The 25,083-nt window shown below is 39.3% G+C and overlaps 2 protein-coding genes across 2 annotated transcripts in view; both read left to right on the top strand.

The window, feature by feature from the left end:
• The first annotated feature begins 307 nt into the window (after nt 1–307).
• LOC135479369 (cAMP-dependent protein kinase catalytic subunit gamma-like) lies at nt 308–1,870 on the top strand. Its single transcript, XM_064759194.1, has one exon. It carries the CDS (start codon nt 308–310, stop codon nt 1,868–1,870), a length of 1,563 nt encoding a protein of 520 aa, XP_064615264.1.
• A 1,105-nt stretch (nt 1,871–2,975) lies between these two features.
• LOC135479059 (von Willebrand factor A domain-containing protein 8-like) overlaps nt 2,976–25,083 on the top strand; it is a 61,413-nt gene continuing 39,305 nt past the window's right edge. The window contains exons 1-21 of the mRNA XM_064758775.1: nt 2,976–3,207; nt 4,303–4,383; nt 5,070–5,125; nt 5,456–5,530; nt 6,526–6,636; nt 7,263–7,430; nt 8,700–8,864; nt 9,155–9,204; nt 9,897–10,005; nt 13,188–13,292; nt 13,862–13,987; nt 16,609–16,743; nt 17,024–17,101; nt 17,664–17,824; nt 18,431–18,544; nt 18,973–19,141; nt 19,850–19,921; nt 21,054–21,169; nt 22,585–22,694; nt 23,375–23,481; nt 24,372–24,520. Coding sequence (XP_064614845.1) covers nt 3,072–3,207; nt 4,303–4,383; nt 5,070–5,125; nt 5,456–5,530; nt 6,526–6,636; nt 7,263–7,430; nt 8,700–8,864; nt 9,155–9,204; nt 9,897–10,005; nt 13,188–13,292; nt 13,862–13,987; nt 16,609–16,743; nt 17,024–17,101; nt 17,664–17,824; nt 18,431–18,544; nt 18,973–19,141; nt 19,850–19,921; nt 21,054–21,169; nt 22,585–22,694; nt 23,375–23,481; nt 24,372–24,520 — 2,393 coding nt within the window. The 5' untranslated portion in view covers nt 2,976–3,071. The remainder of the gene's footprint in view (nt 3,208–4,302; nt 4,384–5,069; nt 5,126–5,455; nt 5,531–6,525; nt 6,637–7,262; nt 7,431–8,699; nt 8,865–9,154; nt 9,205–9,896; nt 10,006–13,187; nt 13,293–13,861; nt 13,988–16,608; nt 16,744–17,023; nt 17,102–17,663; nt 17,825–18,430; nt 18,545–18,972; nt 19,142–19,849; nt 19,922–21,053; nt 21,170–22,584; nt 22,695–23,374; nt 23,482–24,371; nt 24,521–25,083) is intronic.

Genomic DNA, 25,083 nt, shown 5'->3' with positions numbered 1-25,083 from the left:
CACACACACACACTTTCCATTTGCTAACTACGCCCATGACAAACATAGACTAAGACATACAGGCCCTTCTGCCAACAAGGTGACAACAAATTGTGACGTCATGACGCTGAGTAATGTCATTATTCGTCACAACAAGACTTCTTACCATCCCCTGACGTCTTCTGCGATCCCCTGACGTCTTCTGCGATCAGCATAACATGCACACGCGCATGCGTCCAGATGTTTATGACGTAATAAAAAGGTGACGTCATGCTAGAACCACGTCGATATACATTTATAGACTACTTTGTGTGAACATTGTGAGAAAATGCCTCGCCGTTTTCAGCGCCTTCGCAACTTCAGTCAGCGAATTGTGATTATAACCCGAACATTTGTAACTCGGTGGTACTGTGGATTTTGTTATCCGTCAACTGTAAATCTTCCTCAGCCGGAAGATGTCCATCTTCCCAGTGAGTCGACTCTCCGCCGTCTTGAGATCAGTGAGAGTTGTGAGTCATTGTCTAAACTTTTGATTGCTCATACATCGAACAGGCAAGTCACTACCATCACACGATCACCAACGTCTTTGTCTCATTCTCGAGATAGTGTGCATGACCTTTTGATTCATGGCGGACACATATGTGAACCAGAGCATCTTTGCAAGGAAGACATTCAAGAAAGTCATGTTGTCCAGGAGGCAAGTCAGATAGTCGAAACGCTCGACATTGTGGAAGACACCGTTCAGAAATGGGACATTGCTCAAAAACACATGCAGACCTTGGCCATGGTAGAAGAAGTTCGCGATCTCAATGTGCTTGACACTAGATCAAGCTGCTCGGTGAATACTGACTGTGTAAATGTTTTACCGTATTTTACACCTGTCTATGACTTGCAGGTGGAGCACGCTAAGAGCACATGCTGGGAGAGCACCCAGCCCCATCATTGGCACATCCTGAAACCTCTGTCTTGGGGAGGATTTGGAATTGTAAACCTGGCCCGACTACAAGAGACTGGAAAGATGTTTGTGGTGAAGACATACAAACCGCAATACAGGCCAGGTGAAATGGTAATCCTGAAAGAATGTCAAGGTCAGTTTGTTGTCAGTCTTTACGCTTCACTAGTCAGCACCAGCTGTCGGTTTGTCTGCATGGAGTATTGTCGTCAGGGAAGCCTGAGACAGTTAATACAATGTGGTGAACACCAAGAGACTTTCCCAGAACCCGTGGCAGCAATGATTGTTGCCTACATTTATGCTGGTGTTAGCTTTCTTCATGAGAAGGAAATACTTCACCTGGATATCAGCCTTGAAAACATCCTCATCACCATCAAAGGATATCCCGTCCTCACCGGTTTTGCTAATGCCTGCCACTTTAACGAGGATGTGCCAAGCAGAGAGAGACTTAACGTTCTGTATGCCTCTCCTGAAATCCTGGAAAACAACCCGCCTAACAACTTGGCGGACTTATGGTCAGTAGCCTGTATCCTTTACGAACTCATCGTCGGAAAAACGCCATTCCACAGCTCTGACCTGGTAGAAGCCAGGCTGAGAGTCACTCTAGGGTTATGTCCGGACTTCTCTGAACTCTCCACAGAAGCTGGCAATTTCCTATCAGCTGAGCTGAGTTTAACAGCCGACAAACGACCAGGGTTCCAGTGCGGAATTGCGGGTATCATGAAGAGGGAAGTCTTCCGAACGGTCAGCTGGAAGCACATCCGCAAGGGAAACCGCAAAGGCAAATGCCCATTGCAGCCTATCTGGAAGGCTGTCAGAGCCAACTTGAGAAAATTCCAAGTCGAAGACGACGACAACGAAGAACAGCATGCAGAAGTCCTGGAGAAACCGAGTGAAAAGTTTGATTGTCGCCTTAAAAGAATTTTTCGAGGATCATAGCCCTTTTACCTTTAAAATTGCAAAATGGCATTCCTTTCCCTTTGTCATACGTCAAAAATTGACATAATGTTTCAAATTGTTTTTAATGAATTTGTGTTATGATCTGGGGACACCATTAATGAAGCTTACTAGAAATAACATTGTGAAATATTCAATGGCCTCTCTCGAATTATCATTTCAATCTCTCCTGAATTTCCGATCACTGAAATCTGTAAAATTGATTGATTTATGGACAGATAAAGGATAAATAAATGCCTTCATTAATTTGACACGTGATTCGGCTTTGCTTTTGTGCTTACTCATTATTGTGCTAGTTGTTTACTTGACTCGTTATTATCGCTTTCTTTTATGTTGTTTTATACATGGTTTGTGTTCAACGTATTTATTTTTTTATTTGATTAGTGTTCTACGCCGTACTCAAGAATATTTCACTTGTAACCCGGCAGCCAGCATTCTGGTGGGAGGAAAGCGGGCAGAGCCCGGAGGGAACCCACGACTATTCGCAAGTTGCTGGGAGACCTTCCTACATACGACCAGAGAGGAAGCCAGCATGAGCTGGACTTGAACTAGTATTCTGTTAATTATTTGCCGTATTCAATAATTTTTCGCTAATATGACGGGGGTTAAATGTATTTGATGGAGTAAACCACTAACCTTGGACAAATACCTGATAAACCGCTTTGTTTCATGAACACAGCGGAGGCTCCATGGCCTTGTATTTAGCGTGTTAGTACAACACTATGACGCATTGGCCTGGCTGTGAGTTCCAGTTTATGCTGACTCCCCTAGTACATCACCGGCAGCGGTACGGGCGGTTTAGGCTGATGGTTTTCTTAGTCTACATGGTTATATTTAAGCAATTATAACGTCCAGTGTGTCGACCTGTTGTTTTAAGTTTCTGTTTTTTGGTTTGTGTTTTAAAGTATTTTTCTTTAATGTTTTATGACGTAATGTAACTATTTAACTAGTCATCAGATTATACAACACACTTCATCTATTTTTTCCTGGATGTCAGCTTCAGAGAGTTGTGTCCCATAGTTGTAGCTTCTCCTCTTCTGGAGGTGCAAACAGTAGCTATCCAGCATGGCGGCGCAGTTGTCAAAAAAGTGAACTTTGGAACGACGTGACCGTGTGTTACTCGCTTGTAGATCAGTATCTGGGGTCGTTATGTGGTGACACGGGTTGCTTTGGTTAGTCACCCATGTTGGGTTTATGGCGAATGAGCGGAGAGACCGCAGTACGTAGATTGGGACATCTGCGCGGAGTGTTAGGAGTTCGTCTCCCGTCCGCAGATTCCTCAGGCTCACTGCAGTTTGTGCAGTTACGATGGAAAACCAGTAAGCATTTCTAGTTTTTTGTTATGTATTCAAATCCTTGTCATTTGCAGTTGACCTGATGTTTGCCCCTATTTGATCTAAGTAAAGCATCATGCTTTCCAAGGGTTACTTTGGGACTGACATGTCGGGAATGGAATATCCTTTGCGAAAGTATTTGAACTGTTCAAGGTTAAGGGTTACCAGGAGCGCAATGATTTTGCTGTTTATGTTGTAAATTTGCCAGCGTCAACCCCCAAAACATATATTCCCTACAGTTCGCAGGGAACCATACCATGCAGTTTCACCTCATGCAGTTTGCACTTGCAGTTTGGAATTTCATGAAGTCATAGCATTTTGTCACCTTGGTAACCTCCAAAGGGATGCGTGGTAACCCTGAGCAAAAAGTTTTCCATTCTGTCTAAACAATATTGTGTTATATTTTAACTAGGTGCAAAGTAACATTGCATAAATTTTGAGGTTATCAGCAGCCTATGTAACAGAATTTTCCAATCAGTGTCCCATCACTCTTCAGTTCGTAGACTAATCTTGGCGCCATTGCGCATATTGCTTGTGTGTAATCTATACTATGGCTAACAAAATTTCCAATAAATTTCAAATGAAATTCCAAACTAAAATTCCTGGATGAATATTGTAACACGATCTTAGAGGAAAGATATTTTGTTTGCACAATGATTAAAATATTAATAACAGAAAAATAATGACACAAAACCTCAGATTTTTTGTGAGCACATGTTTAAGCTTACTAAGCAGCATGTTTAGCAGGGTTATGCAGTGATTCGAGGTGTGATTCACTTTGCCACTTTTTGTTAGTTACATGTACAGGTAGCTGGAATGGGTAGCATTAGAATATTTGTATTTCACACCTGTTTCTGTGAGCTCAATAACAGCTCATGGTGGCTTCCTCTCATCGCCGTACGTGGGAAGGCCTACCAGCAACCTGCATATTTTGGTGAGTTTCCCCCGGTTTCTTCCCACCATAATGCTGGCCGCAGTCAAGTATTCTTGAGTACGGTGTAAAACACCAATCAAATAAATAAACAAATTAATTTCACACCTGTCTACATCATATCTTTGTATTTTGTGTTGTTTTAATAGCTGATGGATCAGCCACAATTGGAGATGTCTCTGTCAGCATATCCAAGCCCAAAAGTCCAGAACTGGTGCCTGTTAACTATAGTGAGTGTCCACTGTGGCTGTAGTTAATTGAACAAGTCAAACTACAGTCATAGGGATCTGATTATATAAATTGGAGAAGCATATAGGGATAAGAATAATAATGATAAGAATAAAAAAAATTCATACAAGTTCAAATATTTAGTGCATGTGAGCATTTGCCAATTTAAAATAGATGTGTCATCCCACAAAAAATGGCATGTTCCACTTAGTCACCTGGTGAGGCAAATGTCACTTGTTAAATTTATACAATGTCAAAAATTTGATGTACAGAGCTGTTTTTTACAGCTAGAAAAACTTTTATTATGAAAACAAACACAATATGGAAATGAATTGAACCATAGCATTTGAGCTCCTCAAACAAAAAAGTTCTTACCAAGTATATAGTGTCCATTATATAAGCAAATACAGTTGACTTAGTCTTTAAGACACAAAAAAGATATGATTTTAACATAAAACAAGCCTGACGTTTTATTCCCCTCTAGTAAAGGAATGTTGATGAGATATTAGTATATCAGTTTTTTTCCTCACACCTGATTGTCATACAACTTTACAGTTGATGTTAGATGAAGTGTAGCCATGAGTGGCAAGTACATGTATATGTATATGTGGATACATGTGTATTATTTACTGTGCATATTAAATGCTAATCCCTTGAATTAAACCCATAAGCATTTTCACTGTTTCAGTTGGTGGCTCTGTTTCACAGGCAGTATTGAAGCATTTACGATGGATTATGCAAAAGGTTAGTGAAATATATTAATTGCAGGTAACAGTGCTTAAGATATACATATACATTGTACTTCTGACTTTAAAAAAATAACATATTGTCATGATGGATAAGAAGTTTTGAGGTGGCAGAGCTACACTTGCCACTGAAGAATAAGAAAGTATTTTTATGTAAGTTAACTTTATTGTTTTGGAGAAATTTTTAAAAGATGTTATTCATGCATTTTTTTTAATGGTAAAACTATTTCTTGCTAAAATTGAAAGTGATAATGTATCACTAGATAGACATGTATTTCTTGAGCTGTTCATGTCCCTAATATCTACTGAAGTGTCACTTTTCCCACAGGACTTGCTGGGCCAGGATGTGTTTTTGATTGGCCCACCAGGCCCCCTGAGAAGGAATGTTGCCATGATGTACCTGGTGAGTCACATTACGTACTGGAAAAGCATTCTGTTCGACATTGTCAGCACTGCCACAGGAAGACGCAGTATATCTACACTCACTCAATGACTCCTCATTGTCAGATAACTGAAAAATCGCAAAGTACCATGTAAAGCCCCAAGCATATACCCCAAGTGACCTAAATCCACTAAAAAGCATTGTTAGAGGCAAATAAATGTCACAAGATATTATTTTTTTGCGCTGAAACTTACAGTTTTCCAGTAGAATATCATTTCATGTTCCATGCAAACCTCAAAACACCTTTCTAAAATCAGTAGAACTCTCAGAACCTGGAAAAATGGGCAAGTTAGTCATGGATGAAATTTATAGTCATTTAGGGTATGTAGACTTTATCGGTGACACTTAATGTTTATTGATTGAAAAAACGATGGACTTCGACCATCAGGATTTCTGATCTATCATGGTCTGTATTATCCACTATTAAATTGGTGTTCAATTGCCGCACTCAAGAACTTGTAATTTTACATTGGCTATCCTGTATATCGACAAAGACACAAAAAGAGCCTGGAGTTGACCACTGCCCTTCTCAGACCCTGACAAATCTCCAGATTTTAAAGCCTCAGATGCAACAAAAGCAACACTTTGTAAAAAAGCAGAATTAGTCAGTATTTCAGCTCAGGATTGCTCTGGGAACTGTTTGCTCATGCTGGCTTCCTCTCCCGCCATACATGGGAAGGTCTGCCAGCAACCTGTGGATGGTTGTGGGATTTCTTAGGACGTTCAGTTTCCTCCCATCATAATTCTGACTGCGTGGCATAAAACATCATACAATGCATGTATTTATTTTATGCATGTAAGAAAACTACCATCTTCTCTGCTGAATGTGTTTATTTGTACAAGGGATATACACTGACTATGCAGAAAATCTAAGTTTGTATCTGTACAAAGCTATGTCTGTAACTGGCCTTCACAGTCAAAGGTTCATTTTTTATTTCTGGATTATTTTTCTCCAGGAGATGACTCAGCGGGAGTTGGAGTATGTGTCTTTGTCAAGAGACACTACAGAGGCAGATCTTAAACAGAGGAGAGAGATTCGCTCAGGGACGGCTTACTACATCGACCAGGTATTAAAGATGGGTGATGGATCAAAATATAAGTAAAGGAAATTGGAATAAAATATCCACATACACAAGTCATACCACATGGAAATTATCTTGCTTTGGTGTTTGGACAATCAGTCAAAATGGTCAAGCAGACACATTTTTGCAAACCTCAGCAAGCCTACTCTGTCATACAACATTCATTCTGTACAACACTGTGGTAATCTCCAAACTGAGAACCATGAAATCTGTCATTCTCACGTATTTTCCTACAAATTTATTGGTACGTGTATTGTGGTTATAGTTTGCTATCATTAAATAACCCTAAAATTTGCTCCAAAGTGACATCTTTAGAGGCTTATGAAATTTGTTAAAATATTATTGGGTGTGCTAACATTACATTACTCTTGTAGGATGTCACCTTACCTTCCAATCAAATCTCAAATGACATTTCTGAGCTCAACAGAATTCTTAGGATTGTGCATTTTAACCATGGGCAAAATTTTATGTCGTTTCTTGTAGCCACATTTTTCACTAATATCTACAGTATTTGCTCACACTTCCTAATTCGTTGACCTGACTATTCCCATAAAGGTATTTGAATATGGTAGAATAAAACAAAAGGTAAATATTAAATATCTTGCCCTTAGTGTGCTGTGAGAGCAGCTACAGAGGGCAGAGTTTTGGTGTTAGAAGGTATTGAGAAGGCGGAGAGGAATGTACTACCTGTACTCAACAACCTGCTGGAGAATAGAGAGATGCAGCTGGATGATGGTAGATTCCTCATGGCCGCAGACAGATATGATAAACTCTTACAGGTGAGGATTGGTACCATGCAGTTGTACACAGAATAAACCATCGCTATCCATGACTATCCATGACTATATTTCAGCGGGCAGCATTATCGTGGGAGGAAACTGTGCAGAGGCCGGTGAAAACTCATGACCATCCGCAGGTTACTGGTAGACCTTACTACGTACGGCCAGAGAGGAATGCTAACCAATCAGCCACAGAGGCCCCCTGATTAGAGGCACTACCTCTGCCCTGACCATAGGCACTACCTCTGCATTTCCATATGGCCTCATTAAACTAGATATACGTGTATACCAAGTACCCGGTCAATGAAGAACTACGTGTATATGAGCCCTTTTTCTGTTAAAGGAAAAGACCTCTAAAAATCAAAGTAGGCTTCACTAAGTAGACCACTTAAAACCATGCACAAATATACTTTCATTTATTTTTTTAGATTTTTGTGTAAAGAGTTTAAGGCATTCAAACATTTGAATTCTAAGGTGGGCTTTCTGAACCATATTATCAGAGTGTAGGAATTCTGACGTCACAGGAAGTTTCTCCAACTCTGATCATGACGCTGAATGTTGTAATAACCCTTTTTATTCATGAGTAAAACATTACTGAAATAATGTTGTCAAAAATTCCTTTCTTCTGGTGAACATCAAGAAAAAACCGTGATGTCACATCAGAGTTCCTAGATACCGCCAGTGTGGTTCATAAAACTCACCATAGTATTCAAATATTTAAATGTCTTTCAACAAACTTTAAAAAAAAATTTGAAAACATAAATGAAAGTATTGTTACACATAGTTTTCAGTTGTCCGTATGATGAACTTTACTTCATATTTTATCTTTCCAGCTCCTATAGATCTTATTTGATACGTACTAATTTGGACCATGTTGGCAGTTTGCAGTGCAGGAGTTGTGATCAAAACAGTGTAGCGGTATAATGGAATTTAATTTGCCTATAAAAAGGGTGTTGACACCTAAATCAGCTGATTTGTGAGGAGGTCTATGATGATGTAGCTGCGCTGCCACTGGCGTAAACAGATGACGACTCTGACATTTAATAACTGTACGATATGGTCAGCCAGGAATAATATTAGTAGAAAATGACATTGATACAACCTTTGTTTGACGTCGGAAGCTCTGAACTTCAATGTCGACACGGACTGTATTAAAGACAGATAACTAATAGTATACATATATGTCAGAATGAAGATCTAATGTTTGGAGCCAAAGGTTCACAGAGGTGTATTAGCATTGTTCTGTTCTTGGTAATTTTGCAACTTCAGGATCATTCAAAAGAAGAACTGGATTCCTGGAAACTTGTGCGAGTGGATAACAACTTCAGAGTTATCGCCCTTGGTTTGCCTGTTCCTCGTTACCAAGGCAACCCATTAGATCCACCCCTGAGATCTAGATTTCAAGCCAGAGATGTTAACCCATTGCCATTTAAGGTAATTATACATTTATTTTGTGGATAGTTTTGTTTGTTTGTTTGTTTGTTTATAATGATGACATGAATGATAAAATTGTTAAGATGGATGTGTTATATTTGAATTATTTGCATTTGAAACTTTAAATAATTTAAATAAAAATTTGAAATGTTGTTGCCAGTAATGCATACATTCAGTGTCAGAAATGCATTGATTTGTTTGTTATAATTAGATGATTTTCTCCAATTAGGTAAAATAGATGGGTAATTAAAATTTTAATCCACTGCTTCAATTTTTTAAAATATTTTCAGCAACAACTTGATATACTTCTGGAAAGTGGAAAGGATTTACCTCAAGAAAGGTACAGGTACAAATTAATTTGACCTGTTGAACTTTACTTTACTTGGAGAAAAGGTTACATTTACAGATTTCAATTTTACTCCATTGACTGTTTTTTTTAAAAAAAAAGTCACTGACCAGGATATTTACATGTACATGAAACTCTTCATTTTGAATGTCAACTGTAGTTCAGGAAATGCATTCAGATTGTATACCTGAGCCATTCCTATAGTACTGATTCACTATAAATACTGTATTTGATTTTTATTTTTTACCTAAAATCTGCACTTTTAGGGGCTGAAACTTTTATATCACCCTACCATCCAAACAAACCTCAAAACTCCTCTTAACTGAGTAAGCTTTGTGATGGACAGATTTTTTGTCAAACCCATAAGGTTTGACTTCATTTCTGCAATAAAAAAAGTCCCTGGACTTTGTTTTGAATGTCAGAAACATTCAGAAATATCAGACACACTGGTTTTCTCAGGTTAAAAAGAAATATATAAACAATTGTTTGTCTTTTATTGTTTTAACATCATCTCAAGCACTGGCCATGAGAATGTGTCAGTTCATGTCTCAAAATATAAACTTGAAAAGATGCTGTATACTCAATTTCAACATGGTATCAGACATGTCAAAGACATTCTTCTTTTGTGAACTTAAGGAAATATATAGGACAATTCTCACGTCCTCTGTATATCTGCCACTCTCCAGATTGTCTCAACTGTTGTCCTTCGCCACAACGATGTTGACCAGCGAGTCCACAACCCTGGGGCTTCCAGACTTCCCAGTGGATAACCTGACAGCTATTACAAAGATCATGGTGAGGCTTACAGGGGGATACATGAAATCCAGGGGTCTGCCTCCCCGTCCGCGTTTTCGCGTCAAAAGGGACCATTTACGTCTAACATCATGATCAATTAAATGGCCTAAAATATAGTCAAAATGGATCCTTAATCGCAAGGCTTCCTGCTGTATCCGATACGATAGATATAACATCTGACCATAATTGCCCCCGCAGGCTGTGGTGTAGTGGTAAGAGTGCCCGACTTTCATGCCCACAACCAGGGTTCGACCGGGGTCGCCACGGCAGGGAATTTTCTCATTCCAGCACAGGCAGTTTAGTGGTTAATTTCATGGGGTTTGGTGGCGAGTTGGACGACGACGGTTGTAGAGCTGGCTGCTTTAAGACAAGTGGAGAAGTTGTCAATGACTTGCCAGTGATCGGCAGTTTCTTCTGGGGGTTATCTCCACCCACCTGACAATACTGACCCATTGTCATGTGAGTGAAATACTCATGAGTATGGCGTAAAACAACAACCAGTCAGTCAGATATCTTACAGGATAAATAAAATGTTAATTGAAACTGATTGTGGAAGCCCACCATTTCTGTAGTTGCTGTGACAACAAAATCTTATATATATATATATATGTATCATTTCAGCCTTCCAAGATTTATTTTCACTAACATCTGTGCTCAACTTTCTTTAGTTGAAAGGAAACAGGATCAATTACTTTTTAAAGTAAATCAGGTTCGTCATCCCTCTAAAGCAACAAAAATTCCCCTGACAGAAAGCAGTTTATCAGGGGTCATGCATTGTGGCTGTACTCAAAAGAATTTCCTACATCAAAATCGTGTAAGGTTTAACAGTAATCTGGGACTCAATAGTAAGCTGCACTAAAAGTCAGCGCACTGGCATATTTGACAAACTTTCACCTGAAAACACCTGTCTTCAGAGCCAATTAAAAGGCTAAAATATTGCCTTTGGAGGTTAAACTGAAATTTTAAATTGAGGAATCATCCAGGCCTTCAAAAAACTCTGTTCTAGGATGGACCGGCGCTTCCTAGACAGCCGATCTCAGCATGTTTCCTTGTTAACTCAATGCATTGTCATTCTGGGCACTATAAGCGTAATTTACGATTTAGTGAGCAATGGATTGGCAAGTTCACAAAATTTGAGCGTTTGCGCAGACATTTGTGCAGGCAGCCGATTCCAGAAGATGGAAACCATGCCTCAGGCACTCAAGATATCTTAACTAACGGGTTTCTGATTTGGTGGTAACTCTCAGGAATTGGAGAAGAAAAGTAACTACACGTATGTACGAGATCATTTGCCGATGGAATTATAGTGCATAGCATTGTTTTATTCGACAGAAAATTAAAAATACAGGAAAAAAATACTTTACAAAGGACATTTTTAGGCATGGCATTAGGCAGTTTCATAGAGGGATGGTGGACGTTCCGACAGGCGTGGCGGAGCACCAATCTAGCTAGGGCTCTGACTATTTATGGGGGTGGGGGGGGGGGGATACATGGAATAGCCCATGTACTAGTTACAGAGGGGATACATAAATTAGCCTACATACTAGTTATGTAGGGGATACATGGATTTGCCTAAGTAATAGTTACAGAGGGGATACCCTCTGCAACTAGTACATAGGCCATTCCATGTGTCCCTCTGTAACTAGTACATGGGCTATTCCATGTATGCCCCCCCCCCCCCCCCCCCACTCTAACTAATCCATGGGCTACCTCCATTTATCACCCCTCCCCCCCTTGAACCAGTACATAGGCTACTCCATGGATTAGCCTACAGGGGGTTGCATGGAATAGCGCATGTACTTGTTAGATTACATCTAACACCAATAAATCTTTTTTTCAATGTACTAGGATGATATACATATAAAAGCAAAAAGATCATCAAATTTTAAGGGAAGTGTTGCCTGCCCCAGCATTTTTTCCTGTTTAAGACTAATTTACATGATCAAAAAGCCTTGAAAAGATTGAACAAAATGGAAGGGTGGATTTGCATTTATTTTTTTTTTCATTTTTGGATTTACACAAACTAAAATTGGTATGACCCTAGCTTGGGAATGATTACTTTCACAGATGTTTGACTTGAATTAAAATTTAAGTCTTTATCTTTATCTTTATCAAAGAGGTCACATAACAGGTGGGTTCAATCCACCTTCTCACTTTGTGTCTGACTTCCCCTTTCACCCGTTCCTCTGTCTCCCATTCCTCTGCCCCACTCCCCTTTCCACCGTTCCCCTGCCCCCCTTGTTCCCCTGCCCCCCCCCCCATTCCCCTGTCTCCCATTCCCCTACCTCCATCCCTCTGTTTTTGGAGGGAAAACAGGATTTTCAAATTATCCAATTTGACCAAAAGCCAAAACTAATCATTTTATTTTCGGGGGTCAGGTACACTATGTAGAAGACATTTCAACTGATTTTGATAAAATGGTTTCTTCTCCTTGTATGGTTTAAAGTGAAAGGTACAGGTCTGCAACATCTTGCTGTGACATCCCTTGGTCTCCATCATGCTTTATATATTCCTAAAATTGATCATTTTAAAAAAGTAATTAGATTTCACAGAAAAATGTTGATTTTTTTCAACACCTGTCAAGTTATTAACATTTGAAGAGGTCTGTTTGTTTGTATCTTAAGTTTAATATGTGTATGTCCTGAATAGAGAGATACAAGTAGGCATTCTATATTTCCTTTAAAGAACAAAAGTGCATTTTAAGAAGTATGACCCTAAGAAGTCATGAAATATTTGAAATAAAATATATGATTTTGGTATCTAACATCATAAGTTTAATCATATAATCCAAACAAACCTGAAAACATCTGTGAAAGAAGAATTCTCAGAATCCGAGTACAGTGTATGTAATCCATGGTTGAAATTTTAAGTCAGATACAGTAATCTGACTGCAAACGATGAAAAGAATCTCTGCAATTCTTTGATTTTCTTCTTGACCATCCATCTCATCTACTTCACACTTGATTTATTGCTGTGGGCTAAGCGAAGTGCGGTGCGGAGTATGAAATTTGCCCGGTAGATTTGTTAATTAGGCAGCGTTGACATCTCAGATCTTTCACTTTTACATGTGTGCTTTATTTAGCTGTTGAATTGAGTTCTGTATGGAATAGGAGTTTGAGATTTACTCTGTATGGTAGATATTCGCTGCTGCATTGGACACAAAATGTTACCTTTCATTTCAGAATGCAATGCCCAATGTGCCTGTCCATTCCCTGATAGAGAGGCTTTATCCGTACGAAACCATTCTAGGTAAAGAGGGGGTGACAGCCGTCGAGGACACTTTAACTGTGAGTTTGATAAAGCAACATTTGTACAGTGTGTAACTGAGAATAGCCTGACTAGGCCATTTCTTTGAGTAGGATTATCTCCCCTTGGCACAACATCCATGGGGAGATAACCTCACTTGGCAGTGAAGAACGAAGTTTGTCTATATATGAGTGTTACGCAGTACTTGTTAACTATAGAAAATGTATGTGAATGGCATAGCGTTGTGGTACTAATCCTTTTCTTTGAGTACGATTATCTCCCCTTTGTACAACACTTGGTGGTGGGGGGGGGGGGGGGGGGGGTAACACCAAAGGGGAGATAAGTATAGAACTACAATTTGCCTGTGTGTGTGTGTTATGCAGTTAGATAAGGTGTAATGTTGAGGTTTGACGGCGGATACAGTCCTGTCGGGGACATCATTGCTAATCCCGTAATGAGAATTCTGTTGCAGTAGTAAAGTTGCCATATGTCTAAAACGGGTAACCTTATGGGCTACTTTATGTGAATTTCTTTAGATTTAAGGATAAGTATATTTTCCCCTTATTGCAAGATTTTGTAACCATTTTATTTATGTGCTTTTCCTAATCAGAAATTTGAACTGATGGATAAATCCCGAGCATCTCATCATGCATCTGTCGTTAGCGTTTCTAAAGCACCTCGGGATATGGAAGCAGTCACTGCCGTGGATGTTGGACACAAAACATATCATTTTCCGGTATGCCTTCATCATAAATCATATGTAGAATTGCATATATTTCTATATCTTAACCTCAGTGATCGTTGAGTAAGGTGAGAAACACCTGTCAAATAAATCTTAACCTCAGTGATCGTTCTGTAAGGTGAGAAACACCTGTCAAATAAATCTTAACCTCATTGATTGTTGAGTAAGGTGAGGAACACCTGTCAAATAAATCTTAACCTCAGTGATCGTTGAGTAAGGTGAGAAACACCTGTCAAATAAATCTTGACCTCAGTGATTCTGGAGTAAGGTGAGAAACACCTGTCAAATAAAGATTAACCTCAGTGATCGTTGAGTAAGGTGAGAAACACCTGTCAAATAAATCTTAACCTCAGTGATCGTTGAGTAAGGTGAGAAACACCTGTCAAATAAATCTTAGCCTCAGTGATCGTTCTGTAAGGTGAGAAACACCTGTCAAATAAATCTTAACCTTATTGATTGTTGAGTAAGGTGAGGAACACCTGTCAAATAAATCTTAACCTCAGTGATCGTTGAGTAAGGGGAGAAACACCTGTCAAATAAATCTTGACCTCAGTGATTCTGGAGTAAGGTGAGAAACACCTGTCAAATAAATCTTGACCTCAGTGATTCTGGAGTAAGGTGAGAAACACCTGTCAAATAAAGATTAACCTCAGTGATTCTTGAGTAAGGTGAGAAACATGTCAAATAAATATTAACCTCAGTGATCATTGAGTAAGGTGAGAAAATATGGAGTATATGATGTGGCCTAATATATAAAAGTACAAGAAAACCGTGTTCCTAAGGCCCCAGTGGTCAGTTCGTAAATTATGTAACCAAAATGACTTTTTTGCTAAATTTTTGGCATGCCTTTTTCCTTTGTTTTCCTAGTCTCGGTTTTATTGTACCTTTTCTTGTAACCTCTAAATCTTACACTGCCTCAACAGGCAGCAACAGTGTTAAATAATCACGAGAAGAAGCCTTTGTCAGCAATGCTACCACCTCGTAGCCATTTTCTCTAACTATTAACTTACAGGCAGTAGATGTGAAGAAATTCATTGAAATGACACAGTCTAATTTTTTAATGATTTCATCTGCATGGCAGTTATTCATTAAGCAACGACAATAACCATGGCATGGTGAGATTGAGCAAGTGAAAGACATCTCATGCTTCTTCATTGTAACAACAACGACAATAACCATGGCATGGTGAGAATGAGCAAGTGAAAGACATCTCATGCTTCTTCATTGTAACGACCATAACCATGGCATGGTGCAAATGAGCAAATGAACGGCATCTCATGCTTCTTCATTGTAACAACAACGACAATAACCATGGCATGGTGAGATTGACCAAATGAAAGACATTTCATGCTTCTTCATTGTAACAACAATAACCATGGCATGGTGCGAATGAGCAAATGAAAGACATCTCATGCTTCTTCATTGTAACAACAGTAACCATGGCATGGTGCGAATGAGCAAATGAAAGACATCTCATACGTCTTCATTGTAACAACAACGACAATAACCATGGAATGGTGAGATTGACCGAATGAAAGACATCTCATGATTCTTCATTGTAACAGCAATAACCATGGCATGGTGCGAATGAACAAATGAAAGACATCTCATGCTTCTTCATTGTAACGACAATAACCATGGCATGGTGAGATTGACCGAATGAAAGACATCTCATGATTCTTCATTGTAACAGCAATAACCATGGCATGGTGCGAATGAACAAATGAAAGACATCTCATGCTTCTTCATTGTAACAACAATAACCATGGCATGGTGAGATTGAGCAAACGAAAGACATCTCACACTTCTTCATTGTAACAACAATAACCATGGCATGGTGAGATTGACCAAATGAAGACATCTCATGCTTCTTCATTGTAACAACAATGACAATAACCATGGCATGGTGAGAATGAGCAAATAAAAGACATCTCATGCTTCTTCGTTGTAATGACAACGACAATAACCATGGCATGGTGAGAATGAGCAAATGAAAGACATCTCATGCTTCTTCGTTGTAATGACGGCAATAACCATGGCATGGTGACATTGACCAAATGAAAGACATCTCAAGACATTACAAGTATTTCACATAATCTTCATCATTTTTCAAGTTGCACAAGTTGCGTGATTCATGCTCCTTATTAGGCCACCTCAGAGCTCTCCGTTAGGTTTGAATAATTTCTTATCAGAAAAACTGAAGTCTTAGTAAAATCTTCATGTGCTTGTGAAAGTGCAGTTTTTGCACTTTGGGTGAAATACAGTACTTTTAACATAAATTTGATCACTTGACCTGTAATTGAGAATAAATTTGATCACTTGACCTATAACTGGTAATAAATTTGATAACTTGACCTATAATTGAGAATAAATTTGATCACTTGACCTGTAATTGAGAATAAATTTGATCACTTGACCTATAATTGGGAATAAATTTGATCACTTGACCTATAATTAGGAATATCAGCCTTTGGACGATACCTGTAATGATCACCTACATGTAGTAAACATGTGAAAGGCAAAAAATCACTTAATGTGGATGAAAATGTTCAGGATGAAAACTGGCTTCTTGTCTCTACTGCTAACATGCATGTGGTAGTCTCGGTGTGCTTCAGGTACCCTCCGGCTCCATGCCCCAGAACTTACATTCTGATGGTAAACAGTTTGTGAAGACAGCGTACCATGATAAATTTCTGACAGAAATGCTCCAGTCCCATTCTGTGAAGGACTTCTGCCTGATAGGACCAAAGGTTTGTGCTATGAAGGGCTATTCTGATTGAATGCTGTAATGTGATGAATGAGGACATTTCCTGACCTAATTAAAATTATTTGGGTCCAGACTGTGTAGTGTAGGGTGGGAAAGTCTGTTAGCAACTTGCAGCTGATCGTGTGTTTTACACACTAATCCCTCTGCCACAGAGTTCCCTTTGTATTTATTCTGAAGATTTTACCTTTTACATTTTATGCATTGATTTTTCACAGTTTGCTATCTTCCATTAAAAATTTACGTCTCCTGTTTCATTTGGTCAGGGGTGTGGGAAAAGTGCTGTTGTCAAGGAGTTTGCGGAATTGCTAGGATATCACATTGAACCAATCATGTTGTATCAGGTTTGTACATTTCCTCTTCCCCCCAAAATGCAATTTTTTTGTTTTTCTAAATATGCAACTGCTATAGGTTTATGGCCAAAAAAGCAAATTCTCATGAGCTGTTGAAGTGGTACATTTTTGTATTTAACTGATGGTGCAAATTATCAAGTAGAAAATGTCTATTTTTTTATAACTAAAGTGCTGAAAAAAGCGATACTCCTGTAGATATATTTAAATTATTCAGAGTAATATTAATGGTGACATTTGACCAATGTCACACAGAGTCATGTTGATGTATCTTACTTAACCTAAACCTCTTGTTTCTGTCAGTTTCTTGTGCCTACTTGTCCTCTTTGTTGTTTACAATTTTTCTTTTGTCAAATTGTTGTACTATTGTTGTCAAATTGACCCAGATCTGTTGTTAAATTGTTGTAATATTGTTGCCAAATTGACCCAGATCTGTTGTCAAATTGTTGTCCTGTTGTTGTCAAACTGTTGAACTATTGATTCTGGGGACAGTTCTACGACATCATTCCGGGATTTCTGAGCAACCCAATTTTACTGTGGTTTTTCGGTTGAACAGGACATGACAGCGCGGGATCTGCTCCAGCAAAGAACCACTCTCCCAAATGGCGACACAGCGTGGCGGTACTCTCCCCTTGTGACTGCTGCTCTGGACGGAAGTTTGGCCGTGCTAGACGGAGTGCACAGGATCAATCATGGATCATTCGCTGTTCTCCACAGGTGATGGTAGATGCATGGAATAAGATACAGCTTTTTGCGAGGTTCAGAAAATGTATAAAGCCCCGGTATTAATTCCAGTCCAGACTAAAGTGCCATTTATTTCGTATTAGGATTAAAACTAGTATTAAGATTAAAGTCTGGCTTAACTTTAATACACTTTTGATCAAATGACACCTGGTGGTGTGGACTAAAAATACATGTATCAGCAGTGACATAACGTGACATCTGCCGGTTTGCCATACAACCTGAATGAGTTTGGGGTAAACCCCGGGCCACATTGATGTCATTGTGTCCCAAAATTCAAAGGGAAACAAGCCAAGGCAAATTATAGACTCTAAATTACGTACACATGTACGTGTATAAAAGCATTGAAAAATTTGGACAGTCGTCACCGTCGTGTATTCGTGTATTTTAGTCTGATATGATAATTTTTCACGACCTTTCACAGTTTAATTTTAATATTTCGTGTGGTGAAAAAAATAATCAGTGCTATACACAAATCACATTGTAGTATTCCTGATTCTAAACACCAGCATAATGAAGAAATAAAAAAAATGTTTATACCCTAAAGGTTACTACACTGACCTTGTTTTTGTCTCTCACCAGACTTGTCCACGATCGTGAACTTACCCTGTTTGATGGCACCCGACTTCTCCGACATGATCGCTATGAGCAGATCAAAGAAACCTATGATTTGACGGACACAGACATGATTAACAGGTGGGTAGTTTGGTATCATGCACCGGATTCACTATTCCATAAACTGTCCAATCAAATTTCTTCCCCCATACTGTGTAAGGTTTCCTCCCAACATAAAGCTGGCTACAATCATATAAGTGAAACATTCATGAGTATGGCGTAAAGCACCAATCAAATAAACAAACAAATAATCAAATTTCCCTTTGCGCCAACATTTCGTGTCTGATCTAGATCGTTACTTTCCTTCCATCCATAGGTTGTCAAGTACATGTAATTGCACACAGTTTTACTGATTTACATTTTCACGCGAGTGCTTTATTAAACCCTTCCACAAAGTTGTTGGCCATGCATCTTAAACCCAGATTGTCCTACGTATTTCATTATATTTCAATTCCATTATTCTTTGAAAAACACAATGCTCTAGATTTGACTTTTCATCTTCAATCCAGATCCATATTTTCCATCCACCCATCGTTCCGCATCATTGCGCTAGCAGAACCACCGGTTGTAGGGAGCAGTACACAGCAGTGGTTGACCCCTGAACTTCTCACCGCCTTCCTGTACCATCCGATGAGACCGCTGTCTATGGCAGAAGAAGTAGACGTCTTACAAAAACTGGTGAGTTAAGAAGTGTAAAGAAAATTGTAAAAATTGATCATCGTTGGAATTAAGAGCATTGCACACTGGCGCATTAACCACGGCTGAGGCGCCCTAATGACACGATAGCTTAAGACACAACAATCGGGTTGAGTCGTGTCCTAAGCGCTGGTGTATGCAAAGTAAAGACTAATGAAGTCGTGTTCCAGTCATCATTACGTGTACCTCGGCTCAGTCCAAAGTCTTACGTTCATGTCCTGCAGTGGCTGGGACTACTGTAATTCATTTTGCACGTTTGCAAGGTGTTTATTCAAGCGTATTCTGAAGGCATTATTTTGTGTAAACTGATAAAATTATACTTGTTCTTAAGCCCTCAAATTGATCAACCCAACCAATGTAGCTTTTTCTCCAAAATCAAATTAAAAATGTGCATAAATTACACAGGAAGTTGCTCTTCCTGTGTTCCTGTCTTCCTGTCTTCTACATGTATGCAAAAAGGTTGAGGAATTAGGGTAACCCTGATGGACCGGTTTGGTTGAGTCTTGTCTTAAGCTCTTGTGTATGCCGAGCTTAAGTGACTGACCTATGTTGAATGACATCATATCAGAAATTTGACTGACTGACTGACTGACTGAACAACTTTTTGGAAATTGTAAACTAGCCGGTTGAAAGAGTCTGAATATGTGGCTGAGGTTCATTAATCTTTTTTCTAACTAATTTTTTCCGCAGGTGCCAACTTCACCAGATTTGTCATCGCTGTTGAGCTTTGTTCACAAGATGAGACAGTCACACGATCCCACAGTGAGTTTAACACCTGAGAGATTGAGACACATGTAAACCTCCCTCTCATAACATGCTTTATCCTTATTACACGCTTCATTATAACACGATTCATCATTATAACGTGCTTCATCATTATAACACGCATCATTATAAAAGGCTTCATTATAAAACGCTTCATTATTACAGCATGCTTCATCATTATAACACGCTTCATTATAACACACTTCATCATTATAACACACTTCATCATTATAACACGCTTCATCATTATAACATGCTTCATCATTATAACATGCTTCATGATTTTAACACGCTTCATTATAACATGCTTCATGATTTTAACACACTTCATTATAACACGCTTCATCATTATAACACGCTTCATTATTACAACACGCTTCATCATTATAACACGCTTCATTATAACACGCTTCATCATTATAACACGCTTCATTATTACAACACGCTTCATCATTATAACACGCTTCATTATAACACGCTTCATCATTATAACACGCTTCATCATTATAATACGCTTCATCATTATAACACGCTTCATTATAACATGCTTCATCATTATAACACACATCATTATAATACGCTTCATCATTATAACACGCTTCACTGTTGCAGATTAACTCAGAGTTTGTCCAGATGGGCCCTACTCTAAAGTCTCTGTTAGAGTTTTCATGGAATTTCTTTTCGTTCTTTTTGGAATTTTGTTTTTGCTGTCAATGCTATTTTTTTTAAAAACCATATCCATATGGAAGTTCATTTTTACACAACGTCACCTTTACTGTTTGAGACTAGAACCTTTATTTTTTTTTAATGTCTGACCCTGATGAAAAAGGCAACCAACAGAAATTATTTCAAATCATTAAATGAAATATTGGTCCCTTCCCGCAAAATTGCATGCTTTATAGACAGATATTACATTTATGATTGAAACTTACATTTTTCATCCAGCAGGATATCATCCCACTTTCCAAAGACACTTCAGAATACCTTCAAAGATGAACAGATCTCACACAATCAGGAAAAAAATGTGTGACTTTAGGATGAAAATTTGTTTCATTTGCGTAGTCACTGCATTTCTTAAATTACTGAATTTTTCAGTTACTGAATGTTGCACATATTTAAACCTTTTCAGATTTTGTCCCTGGCATCATCCTTGTCTACTCGTCAGTTGTTAAGGATTGCCCGTCGTCTTGCGCAGTACCCCTCAGACGATCTCTACTCGGCCATTCAGAAGTCTTGTCTCTCCAGGTAAATCTTTTAATGAAGCTTGACCAATGATATGCTGTAGGCTGCTGTAGGAACCACTTAAACGTGTTTCAACCACACAAGTTTCGGAACATAGTTGTCAGCTTCAAATATCTCCTAAAATATATTACCCCTACTTTTTGCTTTGTGCCATGCCCAACAGCACATGCAGATTGCACTTTTCTGTGATGCATATCAAAAAATCAACCTAACATGAGCAGTTGTTGTAGGCAATGGTCAAAGCATTATGTCATCTTGGTGTAACCTCTATGGAGTGCATTGTGCCACGGGGTAAAAAGTTATTAGTTCAAGTAAAAACAGACACAATTCTTCTACATCTTAACTCAGTGCAGTGAAAATAACAATGCAGAAATTTATAGTGTGTCAACAACCTATAATGTCTGTGTGGGGCCTCCGTGGCTCAGATGGTTAGTGTGCTAGCGCAGCGTAATGACTTCGGAGCCTCTCACCAATGCGGTCGCTGTGGGTTCAAGTCCAGCTCGTGCTGGCTTCCTCCCTGGCCGTAAGTGGGAAGGTCTGCCAGCAACCAGCAGATGGTCGTGGGTTTCCTCCGGGCTCTGCTCGGTTTCCTCCCACGCTAATGTTGGCCGCCGTCGCATAAGTGAAATATTCTTGAGTACGGCATAAAACACCATCAAATAAATAAATAAATATAATGTCTGTGAGGCAGTATTACCCAATCAGTGCCTCAGGGAGGCAGTATTATCCAATCAGTGCCTTAGGGAGGCAGCATTATCCAATCAGTGCCTCAGGGAGGCAGTATTATCCAATCAGTGCCTCAGAGGGGCAGTATTATCCAATCAGTTACTCAGGGAGGCAGTATTATCCAGTCAGTGCCACAGAGAGGCGGTATTATCCAATCAGTGCCTCAGGGAGGCGGTATTATCCAATCAGTGCCTCAGGGAGGCAGCATTATCCAATCAGTGCCTCAGAGAGGCAGTATTATCCAATCAGTGACTCAGGGAGGCGGTATTATCCAATCAGTGCCTCAGGGAGGCGGTATTATCCAATCAGTGCCACAGAGAGGCGGTATTATCCAATCAGTGCCTCAGGGAGGCAGTATTATCCAATCAGTGCCTCAGGGAGGCAGTGTCATCCAATCAGTGCCTCAGAGAGGCAGTATTATCCTATCAATGCCTCAGGGAGGCAGTATATCCCCCAGTGAGCAGCCAACTGTGTACAGCCAGTCCTCAGGCTGACCAAAAACAAGAGACTAGCTGAGTACAAGCATGCCTACCATGAACAAACCTTGAACTGGCTTGTAACCTTTCACTGGCACTTATGTGATTAATAAAGGTGTCTCACTTGTCTATTTGATCAGTTGAGGTGAAAGCGCAAGTAATTGTTATTTTGTGCTAGATGTCTATGTATATTCAGTTGTATTTGATTCCATGTAGGTTTTTACCACGATTGGCTCGCACTGCTCTGGAGCAGTCCCTGGAAGAAGCAGATATTCTTAAACCCCAACAACAGGTTACCATGGAAGCAGTGGAGCGATCTGTGACATGTTAGTACCGTACGCATATCCTGGTTTATAGCCCCAAGGTCGTCTTTCACATATGAAAGAACACTTTTCAGTGTGACTTATACACCAGTTTATTCAATGTTTAAGACAAAACTATGATGGTTAGGTTGGCCAATTTCAGGGTTTTACAAAAAAAGTATAATTTCAACAATGTACACAGAATTCAGTACAGTCTGACTTCAGTTGAAGTCAAAGACAACATTCTGAGAATTGAACATTCAGTACAGTCTGACTTCAGGTGAAGTCAAATTCAACATTCTGAGAATTGAACATTCACTAAAGTCTGACTTCAAGTGAAGTCAAAGACAACATTCTGAGAATTGAACATTCAGTACAATCTGATTTCAGGTGAAGTCAAAGACAACATTCTGAGAATTGAACATTTATTTATTTATTTATTTGATTGGTGTTTTACGCCGTACTCAAGAATATTTCACTTATATGACGGCGGCCAGCATTATGGTGGGAGGAAACCGGGCAGAGCCTGGGGGAAACCCACGACCATCTGCAGGTTGCTGACAGAATTGAACATTCAGTACAGTCTGACTTCAGGTGAAGTCAAAGACAACATCCTGAGAATTGAACATTCAGTACAGTCTGACGTCAGGTGAAGTCAAAGACAACAATCTGAGAATTGAACATTAAGCACAATCTGACTTCAGGTGAAGTCAAAGACAACATTCTGAGAATCGGGAACACTGAGGTGTCCGTTTATAACCCAGAGAACAGGATGAAGGTGCCGGACATTCTCTTCTATGAGAATCCACAGGTATGTTATATTAGTTATATAGATGTATGTATGATTGGGTTTTACATCACAATTAACAATTTTTCAGTTATATGATGACAAGGAGTCATTAGGTGTGTGTACATATATTGTGTTGTCTTCTGGAAGGACGAGCCCATGTCACCAAAGTGCTGCTGCCACTGAAATATTGTGCCAAAAACACCAGACATGACACCCCACCCAATCACATTATGATTACATTGAACCAACCATTCCTATTTCTTTGCTCTTACCTCTCAGTGCCATGCGAAGTAGCAGCAAATACCATTTTCAAATTCTTTGGTATGGCCAGACCCAGGTTTGACCCCAGGTCTCCCGACTTTATGTTATAATACATGTATATGTGTGTGTGGACAGAGTAAATTACTTGTACCTCTTACAGAGCCTGTGTTTTCTTGATCGCTAGTAATGACTTGTGCCTCTATTTGGGATCAGTTCAGCAATATGGAGAGTATAATGTTTGTGCCAACATTTAGATTTACATGTTTGTGAGTTTGTAATCTTTTTCTGTGCTAACATTTAGGTTTTACATGTCTGTGAGTTTGTATTCTTTCTGTGCCAACATTTGGATTTACATATCTATGAGTTTGTATTCTTTTCAAGTTTGCTACTCTCAAGTTTTCTGGGTTTGTTATCATTTTTTTTTGTGTTACAAGCTTTGTTAACTTCCAGGCTGGTGTTATTTGTATCACACGTCTGAATTACTTACTTTAATAAATGTTTTAGGAATGAAGTATAATTTAGCATTTCAAGTCACATACCATAATTTCTATCGAAGTGAAATTTGGAAAGAATGTTTTGATTTATAAATTAATGGAATTTGTCCAATCATTTCATTGACTTGAACTGACGTTTTCTCTTAATACTTTCAGCATTTATCTGTGATGGAGGACATGCTCAAAGACTATCTGCTGGGGGAGCATTTATTGCTGGTGGGTAATCAGGGCGTGGGCAAGAACAAAATCATCGACAGATTCCTGTATCTGCTGAATCGCCCTCGAGAGTATCTACAGCTTCACAGGTATGTGCTTGTATATAGGTGGGTCTAAATTGGGGAAATTGGGGAGCATCTACTGCTGGTGGGCAATCAGGTTGTGGGCAGGAATGAAATAAACAAAGATCTGGTTAGTGGAGCATCTGCTGCTGGTGGGCAATCAGGTTGTGGGCAAGAATGAAATAAACAAAGATCTGGTTAGGGGAGCATCTACTGCTGGTGGGCAATCAGGTTGTGGGCAAGAATGAAATAAACAAAGATCTGGTTAGAGGAACATCTACTGCTGGTGGGCAGTCAGGTTGTGGGCAGGAATGAAATAAACAAAGATCTAGTTAGTGGAGCATCTGCTGCTGGTGGGCATTCAGGTTGTGGGCAAGAATGAAATAAACAAAGATCTGGTTAGGGGAGCATCTACTGCTGGTGGGCAATCAGGTTGTGGGCAGGAATGAAATAAACAAAGATCTGGTTAGATGAACATCTACTGCTGTTGGGCAATCAGGTTGTGGGCAAGAGAGATATAAACAAAGATCTGGTTAGAGGAACATTTACTGCTGGTGGGCAATCAGGTTGTGGGCAAGAATGAAATAAAC

This window comes from Liolophura sinensis, chromosome 12, assembly GCF_032854445.1.
Source record: "Liolophura sinensis isolate JHLJ2023 chromosome 12, CUHK_Ljap_v2, whole genome shotgun sequence".
NCBI classification, from domain to species: domain Eukaryota; kingdom Metazoa; phylum Mollusca; class Polyplacophora; order Chitonida; family Chitonidae; genus Liolophura; species Liolophura sinensis.
Note: the sequence above shows the minus strand (reverse complement) of the source record. Positions and strands in the feature narration are given on the sequence as shown.

Coding starts and splice junctions, on each gene's coding strand:
- LOC135479369 (XM_064759194.1), top strand. CDS start 308: ATGCCTCGCCGTTTTCAGCGCCTTCGCAACTTCAGTCAGCGAATTGTG.